The sequence below is a fragment of the Panthera leo genome, chromosome B3, assembly GCF_018350215.1.
Source record: "Panthera leo isolate Ple1 chromosome B3, P.leo_Ple1_pat1.1, whole genome shotgun sequence".
Lineage (NCBI taxonomy): Eukaryota > Metazoa > Chordata > Mammalia > Carnivora > Felidae > Panthera > Panthera leo.
The window spans coordinates 37,141,750-37,155,411 of NC_056684.1; the positions used below are offsets into that span (position 1 = coordinate 37,141,750).

Below are 13,662 nucleotides of genomic sequence, written 5' to 3' on the forward strand. Positions count from 1 at the left end.
GGGCAGGGGTGCTGGAGCTTTCTGGTGTAGAGTGGCAAGAGATGTGGACTGATTGGGAAGGGTCTTTCCTGGCAGCTGGGCTGGGGTGAAAGCCTAGACTTCCCAATTTAAGGAAATTTAAGGCGATGTTCACTCTGTGGCAACTCTGTGCCTACTTAAATGTTGGGCCCTGTGTGCCTCACTTGCCTCACCCTAGTTCCTGCCCTAAATGGCAGGTTAAGAATGCAGCCTTTATTCTGTAAGCACAGGGGAGCCATGGAAAGTTTTTGAGCACTAGTATGCTCAGAGTCAATTTTAGGAAGTTTGTGGTATGATTAGGGATGAGGGAAGAAATCTGAGGGACTTGGCTGAGGGCAGCCCTTTCTCCTGCTACTGAGGGACATCTCTGTTCTGGATCTCCTTCCACGTTGGGGGTCTTTGACTGCCCTGAACTGTGGAAGTCCAATCAGAACAACGTGTGGGTATCAGATATGATCACCACTTTATCTTATGTGCGGGGCTTCCATATGCAGTATCTTTCTCAGTGGCAAGACCCAGGGTCTACACCTAAGGCTTCTGCTCCTACTATTCCACTTTGGCTGCTGAGGGGTAATGTTCCCCTTCATTCCTGATGAGCTCACTACCAGCAGGGTGTTCCCTGAGGATGGCATGAGGGCTGACTCACTTCCAGGGTATCTCTGCCACCATCTTTGGGTACCTCTAGGATCATTTTCAGTATCATTGTTGTTTAAGACAGTAGGTACCATCATCCTGTCCAATTCCTAAGATGCTTGGATTTCCTCTGCTGCATCCATGCTTTGCTTGCATACCTCTAATGACACGGTGCTCACTACCTTTCAAGGTAGCCCATTCAAGCTTCCACCTGTTCTGTTGACAGTTTTTGTATCACAATCAACATAATAATGCCTATCATTAAATAGCACTGGAGGACTTAGAGTAAAAAATCAATGGTTCTGTGTTCCACCTTTCCCTTGCACCAGAGACAACCTTCTTTTAGCTCTTTGTACTAGAATTAAATTCATATTTTTAAATTATATTAACAAATACTATGTAACACTTTCCACAGACCAGGTCCTGCTCTAAAGTTTTGAACATAATAATTCCACCACAACTCTCAAGATAGGATCTACTATTTTTTACAGGTGAGAACATTGAGGCCCAAGAGAGATTAAGTAACTTGCTCAAAATCTGTTTAATGGCAAAGCTGGGATATGAACCTAGGTGCTGTCTAAAGTCTATATTCATTTTTGTTTAATGTTTTATTTATTTTTGAGAGAGAGAGAGTGTGTGTGTGTGTGTAAGTGGGCGGGGAGGGGGGAGTTGCAGAGAGAGAAGACAAGCACTGAATTCCGAAGCAGGCTCCAGACTCTGCATTGTCAGCACAGAGACTGATGCAGGGCTCCAACTCATGAACTGTGAGATCATTATCTGAGCCGAAGTCAGATGCTTAACCGACTGAGCCATCCAGTCTAAAGTCTATATTCTTAAAAGCTATGCTCAACTGCCATTTCTTGGTTTATCAATTGTAGCTTCTAAGATAATGTTTCCCGATTTCCTGTTATGATTTGGCTCACTTACACCTCCCCCATATTCACAAGATGGTTCTTTTTATCTATTCTTAGTTTTGTTGTTGTTGTTGTTGTTTTTATCTATTCTTAGTTTTTAAACTATTTTTAGTTTTTCTCTTTGTTACCCTTGTTAGCCTCAGGGAACATGCATACACTATTATTTCTTTTTTGGGCAACTGTAGGCAGTATCTCTTGCTTCCTTTTTCAAAGGTGAATATTAGTCCTCTACCCTAATGTTTAGCTTTTCTTACCCTTTCCCCAGCTCCTTTCCTCTATAGATTTACTTTCATGTTCTCGAGGTTAATGGTATTTACCTGCTGTTTTTCAGTCATAATTGCGTTCATGTTTTGTGTGTGGATGGATTCTAAATTCTGAAAAAAATCAGTATACAATATTTTTATTAGTTAAGCCATGTATATTATTCCCTACAAAGCCAAGGAATATTTAACAGTACCATATGCTTTCTTATATTGCTTTTGTTTTTCCTGGGGTTTCTAATTGCCTTTCTTTTTCCCCCCTCTTATACTTGCCTTCATTTTCTCATTTTTCATTTGAACTTTCCATCATGTCAGGTACTTTACCATTCTTTATGGTAAATCAGTCCCTCTATAGTTCCCATTTATGGGTCCTTGGCTGAGTCCTTCCTTTTCTGCCAGGGAGTCCTACAGATGCTGACTGCTTTTAATATTTCAACTGTATATTATGTGTTTCCCAACTGTCATGGTATCAGTTCCCCCATATGGTAGACTTATAAAGCTGTGGAGGAGAGAAAAGGCCATCCTTGTCTTGGGTTACCTGCCATTGTGCTTTTACTAGTGTTCTCAGCAGCAGCTTCTGATGACTGAGATGTAGAGCTGGCACAGGCCAGGGGCTCAGTTTGTGAAGTCTGTGTAGTCAGGAACTTGGGACAGGCCTGAGGTTGCTCATCCCCAGGACAAGGACTGGGGAAGAGGATGGCCTTCATTCTCCATGATCTTCCTCCTGTGGTCAGAGTCCCAACAGAAAAAAACCATCAGATGCTGACCAATCTTGATTCCCAAGTTGAGTGCCCTATGTCTGCTCTTTTTTTTCCTGTCCCACTAAGCCAGCTGGACTAATGACAGGGATTCCCATTAACTGAGGTGCCCCCTTAGGTAGAGGAGGAAATAATTACTGAGCCCCTAGTATCTGTTAGGTATCCACAGCTTACAGAGACCCATACCCAAGTGCTTCCCCAGGCTTTCAAAATACCTTTCTTCTCTGTACCAAACATCTTACTCTTTGCCCAGTTTGGAAGTTACCAGAATAAAACACTGAGGGCTGTTATCCTCTTTCTTCCAGCAAGTTCTTCAGACCTGGAGTTTCCCACCATCTGCTTTTTCAGGCCTTGACTGATAGTCACTAAGGGGAAGGGCAGGTGGGGACCTCTAAGCCAGTCCCTCATCTCAGACCCATCTCAGATGAATCCTCACAGTTTCTGAGTATCTGCTCAGTCTAAAGCCCCTCCAGTCCCTCCCTTCTCTTCCTCTTCACCAATAAGCCAGGCATTCATCTCCATGCAGTGCCTTTCTCACTTCCACCTCCAGGCCTTTGATCTCGCCCTCCTATTGCTTTTCTGCCTACTTAAATCCACCCATCCATGCTTCCTGGCTCTCTTCCTTCATGCCAGCTTTGCATACTGCTCCAGGCCTTACTGAGCCTTCTCTGTCTTGACCTCCTCATATGTCACATAGTTTATTATAATAGAAACAGGATAGCAAACTATTTAGAGCACAGATCTTGAATTCATATAGACACAGATTTGAATTTATGCTGTTCAGGACTCATGGGTTACAAGTGACATAAAGCCAGGGTGAATGGCAGCACCCTTAGCAAAAAGGAATGTATTGGCTCATGTGGCCAAACCTTTAGCTTGGGGTTGCCTAGAACTCTCAGGGCTTTTCCTCTTCTTTTTCCCCTGGTCCTCTCTGCAGGGTTGCTTCATTCTCACCTGGCTGTTCTTTAAGGCTCGCCCCTTAGTCACACATGGCCCTGGATTTGCATCCTTAGCATCCCAGTGCCAGAAAGGGAGGGACTCTTTCCACCAGCTCTAATTAGAAACATCCCACCGGGCTGGCTTAGGTGACTGGCCCTCCCTGTGACTAAGGAAACCTCATCTCTTACTAGAAGCAGCTTGGAGTGGGAAATAGGCCGACAAAAGGAATAGTTGCTGTAGCTCCATACCACACGGGTGATCTTGGGTAAGCACTTAAGCCCTGTAACACACGAGGGGAACAACCTCCTGGTATTGCTGTGAGGATTCAGTGAGATGGTGTAGGTGAAGCTCCTAACACAGCACACACTCAGCACTCAGTAAGTGGTGGGGCACTCAGCAGAAGAGAGGGGAAGGCTTAGTTGACCCAAGAAAGGCCCACCCCACCTCTTACCTGCCACCAGAGGATGATGAGATCTCCCAGAGCTTGGCCCTCTGCCTCTGGGTTACTCTACCAGCCCACTGTGGACCATTGTTAGAATTGCCCGAAAGGGATCTCAGAAAGTTATGGACGCCATAGTAGCACTGAGAAGAGGAAAAAAACCTTCACGATGCCTCTAAGCTAATGTTTGCCAGTAAAAACAATGAGTAACTGGTAATCAAGATTGTTTAAAATCAACCAGTGATCACTAAGCATCAACCAGGAACTGAGCCAAGAACGCTGGGTAACATGGACCATTCACACAGCTTCTGTTCTCGGCACAAATAGAGCAATAAAACTCACACTTCACTCATTGTAAGAAGTAGCAGACTGTTTGTCACTGGAGGTGTGCAAGTAGTCTCAGGGAGGATTTGGACGCTGATGGGGTGGTGGGTGAGTTGAAGAGAACCTTAAAACCCATCCATCTTCTTAAGGGTGTACATAAGAACAAAGCTCCAGACCCATGAGGTCATGGCTAGACAGGGAGTTAGTGATGAAGCACTCCCTGTACTGGAGCTGGTGGGGCTTTGGGAAAAGACTTATTAAGGAAGCCTTCCTGGAGGAAGTGGCATAGGCACTGGCCCTTGAACTTCAGCTCATCTGTGAAAAACAGATGGCTAACGACTTTGCAGGAGGGACGGGCATCGAAAGATATGTTGTCAGATGGTGTTCCACTTCTTGCCATGTCTCTTGCATCAGCTTGTCTCCGCTGGCTGCTCTTGCTGTGGATTAGTGAGACAGGGTACACCAGCAGCCCTAGTCTCACCTCCTCCAGGTTCAAGAAGGAGGGAAAGAGACTGTTGATCTGAATCTATGGTCTAGGAGGCTGATCTCCCTGAAGGGCTCTGATTGGTCCAGCTCAGGTCACATGCCCATCTGGTGGCCCAATCATTGTGAACATGATGATGGCATAGAGGTTAAAAATACAAGCTCTGGAGCCTAGTCATTTAGGCTCCAATATTTGGCTGTGTAACTTTGGGCAAGTTACTTAACATCTTACACCTCAGTTTTTCCACTTGTAAAATGGGGGTAATATTCCAACCTCAAAGGGTTTCTGTGAGGAGTAAAAGCGTTGAATGAGATAATGCATGCAAACAGCCATGATGTGCCTGGAATATCGTAAGTGTTCAATAAAGGTTCGCTGTTGTCCTCCATCATCATGATTCACATTTTCCAGCTACATTTGCATCTTTGCCCCATTAGATGTCCCCATCATGCTATAGGTGAGAATGCCCAATGGTTATTATACCTGTTTGGCAGTTTCCTTACTGAATCACAAAGAAGCCAAGCTTCCAGGACAGCTGGAATCCATTCCCAGGACACGTCCCCCTTGGCCTCGGAGCCAGTATTTCCCGCAAAACTCATTTTCTAGAAATTAATCCTCTTGCCCTCAAATCCCCATACCTTTCTGTGGCTCATCTCAGGGGGAAGATTCCCATGGGAGGAGAGAAGAGCTGACCCCTCTTGTCTGGTTCCTTCCCAGGCACAGCTCCGTCAAGGCTGATGAAGCTGCCGGCACAGCTCCCTTCCACTTTGACCTCTGGTTCTACTTCACCCTGCAGAACTGGGTTCTGGACTTTGGCCGCCCCATTGCCATGGTGAGTGTGAAGCTATGGACAGAGCCCCTACCAGCAGCGAGAACACAGTGTGACGTGAATTAGCTGAGTGACCTTAGACAAGGCACTTCCCCTACCAGTAAACTGCAAGAACAGGCCTGGATGCTTTCATGTGCTTTAGCTCATGACTGTGCCAACAAGTGGGGATCTGGGGCCTGAATAGTCATATTGTCTCCTCTCATAGGGGAACTGGTGGCCCTAAACAGTGATACCGTGCCCTTCTTCCATCCCACCATCCCATACCCAGGTTTAACCAAATCACCAAGCCATACAACAGGGTATGGGAAAGAAAACAGAGCATCCCCACAGCCTTGGTATATTATTTTTCTGGAGGTAAAGAGTATAGGTTGATTTTGCATGGCTCTGAGCCTCGGGTAATTTTTAGTGCTATCTTGTGAAACCATCCCCTTCCCTCCAAGGCTAGTTCATGCATCAGTGTACAAGGGTGGTCTGTACAGAGATCAATACTGGAAGAGTATTGAAACTCCTGGCTTGTCATAAGTAGGTAGGCAGGTAGGTAGGTAAGTAGGTAGGTAGATTGATAGATAACAGAATGTGAAAAATTGAGTGATGTACCACCTTGCATCAAATTGTTCATTTTTGCGTGTGGGTGGTAACAATAACAACATCCGATGCTGAAACTGACACCTTGCACATGCTAGTGATAATGCAAATTAGCAAAGCCCTTTTGAGTTTTTATTTATTTATTTTTTTAGTGATATCTACACCTACCATGGGGCTCGAACCCACGACCGGGGGATCAAGAGTCACACGCTCCTCCAACTGAGTCAGCCAGGCGACCTATAGCAAAGCCCTTTTGGAAAGCAGTTTGTCAAGATGATAACTAGGCACCTAAAGAATAGTGCCTAGTTGGGGCGCCTGGGTGGCTCAGTTGGTTAAGCGTCTGACTTTGGCTCAGGTCACGATTTCATGGTCCGTGAGTTCGAGCCTCGCGTCAGGCTCTGTGCTGACAGCTCAGAGCCTGGAGCCTGCTTCGGATTCTGTGTCTCCCTCTCTCTCTCTGTTCCTCCCCTGTTCATGCTCTGTATCTCTCTGTCTCAAAAACAAATACACATTTTAAGAAAGAAGGAAAGAAAGAAAGAAAGAGTCTAGCATATGCACTTTTGTTGAATTAATAATAATAACAACATTAAGGTAGAAATAGTGGTTAACATACATTGAGTGCTTACTCTGTTCTAAACCTGTTAAGTGTTTAAACTCATTTGATCCTCACCTCAACACTCTTATTAATCTTGATTTCATAGATGGGAAGACTCAAGGGTAGAGAGGGCCACCCACGTAGCAAGAAGAAGAGCCAGCATCTGCGTGCCGGCACTCTGGCCCCAGAGCCTACCCCCTTCCTGTCTTGTGTATATCCAGGACCCTAATGTGTCCTTCCCTCCTGACCCAGTAAGACCCCTTCCAAGAATCTGCCCTGAAGACATAATCAGCAGGAAGACAAGAGCCTCTATACCCAATGGTGTTCCCTGTAGTGTTGCTTACCTTGAACGTGACTTCAGTGTCCAGCATAGGGACTGGGTAAATCAACTTTTTGTATCCAGTACAGAGAACATTATCTGGCCTTTAAACAGGAATCATAGATACTATAGAGCAACCTGGGACGTTGAAGGAGCATAAAGGTATAGAAGTGATAAGCATCCTGCCTGACTGCAAGTCAGTGACAGTCTTAACATCTTGTACACATGGGATCAGAGGCTTGAAGGGGATTAAGAAAAGCTGTTCTGGCAGCACTGTTGGAGCGGATTTATGGTAGATGCTGTTTCTCCTTTGGGCAGACTCTCCATAGGGTGTACATGTTGTTTTGAAGTGTGGGAGAAAGAAAAGAGACTGAGTCGGCGTTCGCGATCAGGTTTGTAGGTGACCTTAGGCAAGTCAGTGTCTACTGGGCTTTGGTTCTCTCATTCATAAGAATGCTGGTTGGCCTGGCTGCTCTGATCCCCCTTCTGGAAAGAAGGCCCCATATATTGGGGACCAAAGGAACTGCCATGGGGGAGGGAGAAATGAGGCCAGGAGCAGGCTCATGGCTCCCTCACTCATTAGGACCCAGCCACAACAGGCCGTGGGGGTCTCCTGCAGGGCAAATCACTTCCCCACCCTGCCCAGCAACCTAAGTGGGCTTGTTAGGAGAGTAGACATTTGAAAAGCTTGTATATACACTGGAGCTTCTGCAATGTAGGCATAGCAGTCCCAAATTTGTAATCGCAAAAAACAAAGTCTTACAAGTTATAAAAGTAGTATGTAACAAGTCAACTAATACCCAGGCGTATGAAGAAGTGTTGGAGTCTCCCTTTCCAGTCCCACCCCTGGAGGTTTGAGACACAGCAACCCCGCTCCTTTCTCTGCTCATGCAAACGTATATACACTCTTTTCCCCTTTCTAACCCAAATGGGATTTTCCTTTACACCTTATTCTACAGCTTGCTTGCTTTACTTTAGAACATATCATGGCTGTCTTTCCATGTCAGTATGTATAAGGTATCATTTCTGATAGTGGCTCCTTCACCATGGTATATATCTTTTCTTAAGAAACGGAAGTATAGGGGTGCCTGAGTAACTCAGTTGGTTAAGCGTCTGACTTCTGCTCAGGTCAGGTCATGATCTCGCGGTTCGCGAGTTCAAGCCCCACATTGGGCTCTTCACTCTTAGCGCAGAGCCGGCTTCGAGTCCTCTGTCTCCTCTCTCTCTCTCTCTGTCTCTGCCCCTCCCCCCTTCTCTCTCTCAAATATAAAATATTAAAAAAAAGAAACTGAAGTACAGTTGACATACAAGTTTATGTCACATCAAGTGCATGACACAGTGATTCGACAATTCTATATGTTATGCTGTGCTCACCACACTGAGTGTAGTCACCATACCACATTATTACAATATCAGTGACTACATTCCTTACGCTGTACTTTTCATCCCCATGACTTACTCATTTTATAACTGGAAGTTTGTGCCTCCTAATCCCCTCCACCTATTTTGCTCATCCCCTGACATCCTCCCCTCTGGCAGTCACCCATTTGTTCTCTGTATTTATGATCCGTTTTCTGTTTGTTGGTTGGTTGTTTTTTTAGATTCCACATATAAGTGAAAGCACATGGCATTTATCTTTCTCTGACTTACTTCACTTAGCATAGTACCCTCTAGGTCCATCCATGTTGCAAATGGGAAGATTCTTTTTATGGCTGAGTAATGTGTTGGTGGTGAAAACCTAACCCTCCTACAGTGTTGGTGGGAATGCAAATTGGTGCAGCCACTGTGGAAAACAGTATGGAGGTCCCTCAGAAAATTAAAAATAGAAATACCAAATGACCCAGTAATCCCATTACTGGGTATTTACCCAAAGAAAATGAAAACACCAGTTCAAAAAGATACATGCACCCCTGTGTGCATGGCAGCATTATTTCCAATAGCCAAGTTATGGAAGCAGCCCAAGTGTCCATCAGTAAATGAATAAAGAAGTAAGTGGATAAGGAAGATGGGGTACGTGTATCCAACATCTATATCTTGATATAGATTAAGATCTAGAGATACACACTGAATAAGAGAGAAAGAGAGGAAAAGAGAGACCTGTATCCTGGGGGTTTTTTATATGTGCAGGTTAGTTTTCACCAACATGGCATTTCTGAATTAAAAGAGATAAACGTTTAAATTTTTGACTGAAATGTGTGGTCATTGCCTGTATTCTCAATCAACAGACACTGGAAGTACAGTTTGGGGGGTCGTCACATGTATTGACCTCGCCCAGGGATTTTCACATGGACCCTGACAAGGCCAGGCTTCACGGGGGTAGACCAGTAGGACAGAGGGCATGGCAGGCCAAGAAACTGGTCCTGGCCTGCCTCCTGTCTCAGGGAACAGAGGGAAGAAAGAACTGAAGTTTCTTTTTCGTGGTAGAACTCACGTATTTTCTCCTTTGTTTCCTAATTATACTTCTGACCTGATCTGGAAGCAGTGTCTGCAGTCCATCTGCTCAGGGCCCAGAACATGGGGCCTAGTGGTCAGGAGATCTTTTCGTCAGCATAGCACCTGGAGTGCCAGACCCCTAAGGGCCCAAGTGGACCACCTGGGTCACATCTCTCGTGTTGCAGGTGGGGAAACCAAGGCCCAGAGAGCAGAAGGACTTGCCCGGGGTCACCCAGAAAGTGTGTGGCACCACTAAGTCCCAAGGTAGCCTCCAACTCCCAGACCAGCCCCCAGGGACATTTATTTAGTACCCACCGGGAGAGGGGCCCAGGGTCAGGCCCTGGATTTGCATCTGCTTGTGCATCCAGGAACAAATCCATTTATCTTCTCTGGGAGTCAGTTTCTCTGTCTGGGTCCCCCAGGGCTGCCAAGAGGATCCCCAGAGATCACAGAAAGAGTTAGATGTGTGTGGAGGAGGTGAGGGTTGACTCCCTGAGGGCTCATGGGACTCTGCCTGGGTGAACACCATCCCTCCCCTTGCTCCCCAGCTGGTGTTCCCTCTCGAATGGTTTCCGCTCAACAAGCCCAGCGTGGGGGACTACTTCCACATGGCCTACAACATCATCACGCCCTTCCTTCTGCTCAAGGTACAGTCCTCGGTTCCCTGCCCTCCCTTCCCACCCTCATTTCTTCCTCCCCTAGCAGGAAGCTGGTACCACGCCCTAGGAGTCATGGAAGCTGGAGGAAGCAGGCCTACCCTGCCTGAGTCGGGGGTATGAAGGCTGGGATGGAGGGATGGAGCAGGCCTCCCCCAGGAGGGGTGTTGGATTTGGGCTTCCTTCTCATGCATCAGGGGATGACGTGGGAGCAGTGGTCAGGCAAAAGGCCCTGAAGACAGGGCCATGCTTGGGAAACCAAATACATTTGGGGAGACTGAGGCAGAAGGAGTGACTGAGGTGGTTGCCTGGGGAGAAGTCAAGGACAGTTGGGCAGGCAGGTAGGGTCCAGGTGGCAGGAACGGCCGCAGTGAAGGTGACCTATACTCTAGCCTGGAGATCCCTGACTTTGAGAAGTCACTGGGAGCACAGAGCTAGCTTTGAACATCCAAATAAGGGGTCTTAAAACAATTATTGCTGTCTACTGTGCCCATCATTGTGTTTCTAGAAAGACATTTCTAATCTCCAAAAGTATGAAGGGTATAATCTCAGAATTCAGAGGAGTCTAAAAGGTAAATAATTTAGTTTCAAAGTATCCCCCCCCCCCAAAAAAAAAAAAAAAAAACCTGATATTTTCTTTGTGTTTACCATGGACCAGTGGCTCAGAAATCAGAGGGTCATGCCATCGAACCAGCCCAGCCACCCAGGGGCACACCTGGGACCCGGCAGAGGGCCAGGTCTGGGGCCTGGATGCCTGTGTTGAAGGCCTAGCTGTTGCCTCTACACACGGTTGGTGTGTGACCTTGGGCACTGAGCTAGCCCCTCTGAGTCTGTTTCCTCTCTGGGAGAAGGGGGTGCTGTTTCCCAGGTCATGCTGGGTCCACAGGGATCATATGAGACTCTGGAGGCCTGGTTGGCCTGCTAAAGTCAATTTCTGAGTGACTCTTCAAATGGCGCATCTATCCCGCCCCAGGCGTGAGGGAGGGACTAGAGGGGCGTTTCCTATTGTGGTAGAGGCTGAGTCAGGCCTCCCTCCGACTTCAGCTCATCGAGCGGTCCCCCCGCACCCTGCCACGCTCCATGATCTACGTCAGCATCATCACCTTCGTCATGGGGGCCAGCATCCACCTGGTGGGCGACTCCGTGAACCACCGCTTGCTCTTCAGTGGCTACCAGCACCACCTGTCTGTCCGTGAGAATCCCATCATCAAGAACCTCAAGCCGGAGACACTGGTGAGGCCGCCTCCCCCAGTACTCGTAAAGCCCTGTGGGCATACTCTGTCCTGGAGGCCAAAGAGATCGCCCCACCCATCACTGTGCCTGGCCTGCTAAAGGCATTCTGCTGGGTGAGGGCGCTGGACCCACCAAGCTAGGATGCTGGTGACACTTCAGGAAGTGGCACATTGACTGGCTCCCACCTGGGCCCCCTGGAGTAGAGGGCTGCTGGGGGGAGGCCTGAGGAAGGGTGGGCTGCGTGGGCCCCAGCACCTTTCCTGAAGCACCTGCCGTGCCCTGCTGCCCTCAGATCGATTCCTTTGAGCTGCTCTACTACTACGACGAGTACCTGGGCCACTCCATGTGGTAAGTGATGGGGCTGTCTCAGCCAGGAGGGCAGCAACAGCCCCACTGTCTCCCCAGGGACCCTGGGCCCGGCCCTGCCCTGCTCTGCCGGGGGCCTCGGGGACACTGGACTAGCCTCTGGATGTGAGGCGGAGCCACTGGAAAGGCCTACCCTTCCCACGCTGGCGCGGGGCTCTGGGCCCTCCCCGCCCCAGTGCGGCAGTGCCCGCGGCGGCCACTAGAGGGCAGCGAGCGGCTGTCCCTCCCGGGCCCTGCCGGGGCCTGGGGGGAGGGGCGCGGCGCGGACCGACTCTCGCCCCCTCGCCGTGCTGGGGTGCGGGGGGAGGGCACCGAGGGGGACCCCTACCGTGTCAGGACGTGATCTTTGGGAATGGAGATCGGAACGAAGCCGAGGAGGGCCGGCTGGACCTGATGGGGGAGGGGCTGCCAGTGCCCTGCTCCTCGAACTCCCGGGAGGGCCCCCTTCACCCCACAGGCGGCGGAAACCTCCCAGATGTGCGCGGCTGCGGGAGAGTCAGGTTCCCCCATCCCCCATCCCCCCCTCGGAGTCAGCCGTCAGTTCTCCCTTGCCTTACACGAGGAGCCTAGGAGCCGGGCCAGGGGAGGGGTTCGATGGGGAGTGGGGGGGGGGGGGGGCGGCCAGCAAGCCTGGGACCCGGTGGCCTCCCTCCTGAGTGCGGTGGCTGGCTCCTGTCACACCGGGCCTACACTCGAGTTTCCAGGGCCCGTTTAGAACAGGCTGGACTCAACAGCCAAGAGAACCAAGTTGTCCTCTTCTAAAACGGGCACCGGCCTCCCTGTTGCAGGTATATCCCTTTCTTCCTCATCCTCTTCATATACTTCAGTGGTTGTTTCACTCCCACCAAAGCCGAGAGTTCAGCGCCGGGGGTGGCCCTGCTCCTGGTGATGCCCAGTGGCCTGTACTATTGGTGAGTGGACCTGGGGAAGGGGCGGGGGCGCTCAGTGAGCCAGGTAGTAAAAATGTGCTCTTGACCACGGTCCTGCTCCATGACTTTCCTTGGGTTCCTGCTTCCTCCCCTGTGTAGTGGGGACTGTGACTGTGCTTTGTGGTCCCCTCTCTGTTACCAGGAAGCCAGGCCCAAGTGTGGTCTCTCTGGCCTCATGCCCCTCTGCCCTACCTCCCAGAACTCCAGTGCCACTGCGGTCCCAATAGACTCCACCTCGAACACCAAGCCCATAGAGCCCTGTGGGCCTCAGTTTCCTCCTCTGTGAAATGGGGACAATACCTGCCTGTCTCCCTCTCACAGGATGGTGAGGATCTAGAAGGAGGGAAAGGGACTTCACAAACTATAAAGCACTATGAAGGGGACAAGGACAGATAAAGGGGGGAAGTCCATGGCCTCCGGAGCTTCTTGTCTGGTTTCTTTGTGCCTTCCGGCGCTCTCATCCCATTTCAGAGAGTAGACTCAGGCCTCAGCCAGGCTCTTCCCTTTCCTCTCAATTCTGACCCGAGGATAGGCTCCACCCGAGGATCATGGGTGTCTTAGGAAGGACTGGACCCTTCTCTGATGGGAAGCTTGCCTCAGAATGAAAGAAGCCACTTTTCCCTAGGGCCAGCTCCAAGCCACTTGCAGGGTCTGTCCCCGCCTCACCAAGAGGGTGCCCCCTAAGGACAGGCTTAAAAAGAAATGGGTGGCAACCACAGCAAGAGGGAGAGCGGTTCGGCTCGGGGAGGACTTCCTGCCCAGTCCTCACCCACTGCTGTGTTAGTGCAGAGACGGCCGCATAGGAGCAGCAGCATGCTTTCTCAAGTAAGAGGTGTGCACAGCTCTTGTCAGGTCTCTTACCTCTTGGGAGACGGGGCCATTTATGTCCCCGTTCCAGGTAAGAAAACAGAAGCCCCAGGATATCATGTAAATCCCCCCAAGGCCACACAG

General features: G+C 49.3%; 1 protein-coding gene across 9 annotated transcripts in view; it reads left to right on the forward strand.

Moving 5' to 3' along the window:
- The window catches only part of CLN6 (CLN6 transmembrane ER protein), a 45,628-nt gene that overhangs the window by 29,763 nt on the left and 2,203 nt on the right, over positions 1-13,662 (forward strand). For 6 of the 9 annotated variants that reach the window (XM_042941575.1, XM_042941574.1, XM_042941578.1 and 3 more), the window contains 6 exons: positions 5,484-5,598; positions 9,713-9,791; positions 10,076-10,174; positions 11,228-11,416; positions 11,709-11,764; positions 12,571-12,693. In XM_042941575.1, coding sequence (XP_042797509.1) covers positions 5,484-5,598; positions 9,713-9,791; positions 10,076-10,174; positions 11,228-11,416; positions 11,709-11,764; positions 12,571-12,693 — 661 coding nt within the window. Of the gene's footprint in view, positions 1-1,066; positions 1,143-5,483; positions 5,599-9,712; positions 9,792-10,075; positions 10,175-11,227; positions 11,417-11,708; positions 11,765-12,570; positions 12,694-13,662 lie in introns of all 9 variants that reach the window. The other 3 variants (XM_042941583.1, XM_042941582.1, XM_042941581.1) reach the window with 2 other exon arrangements.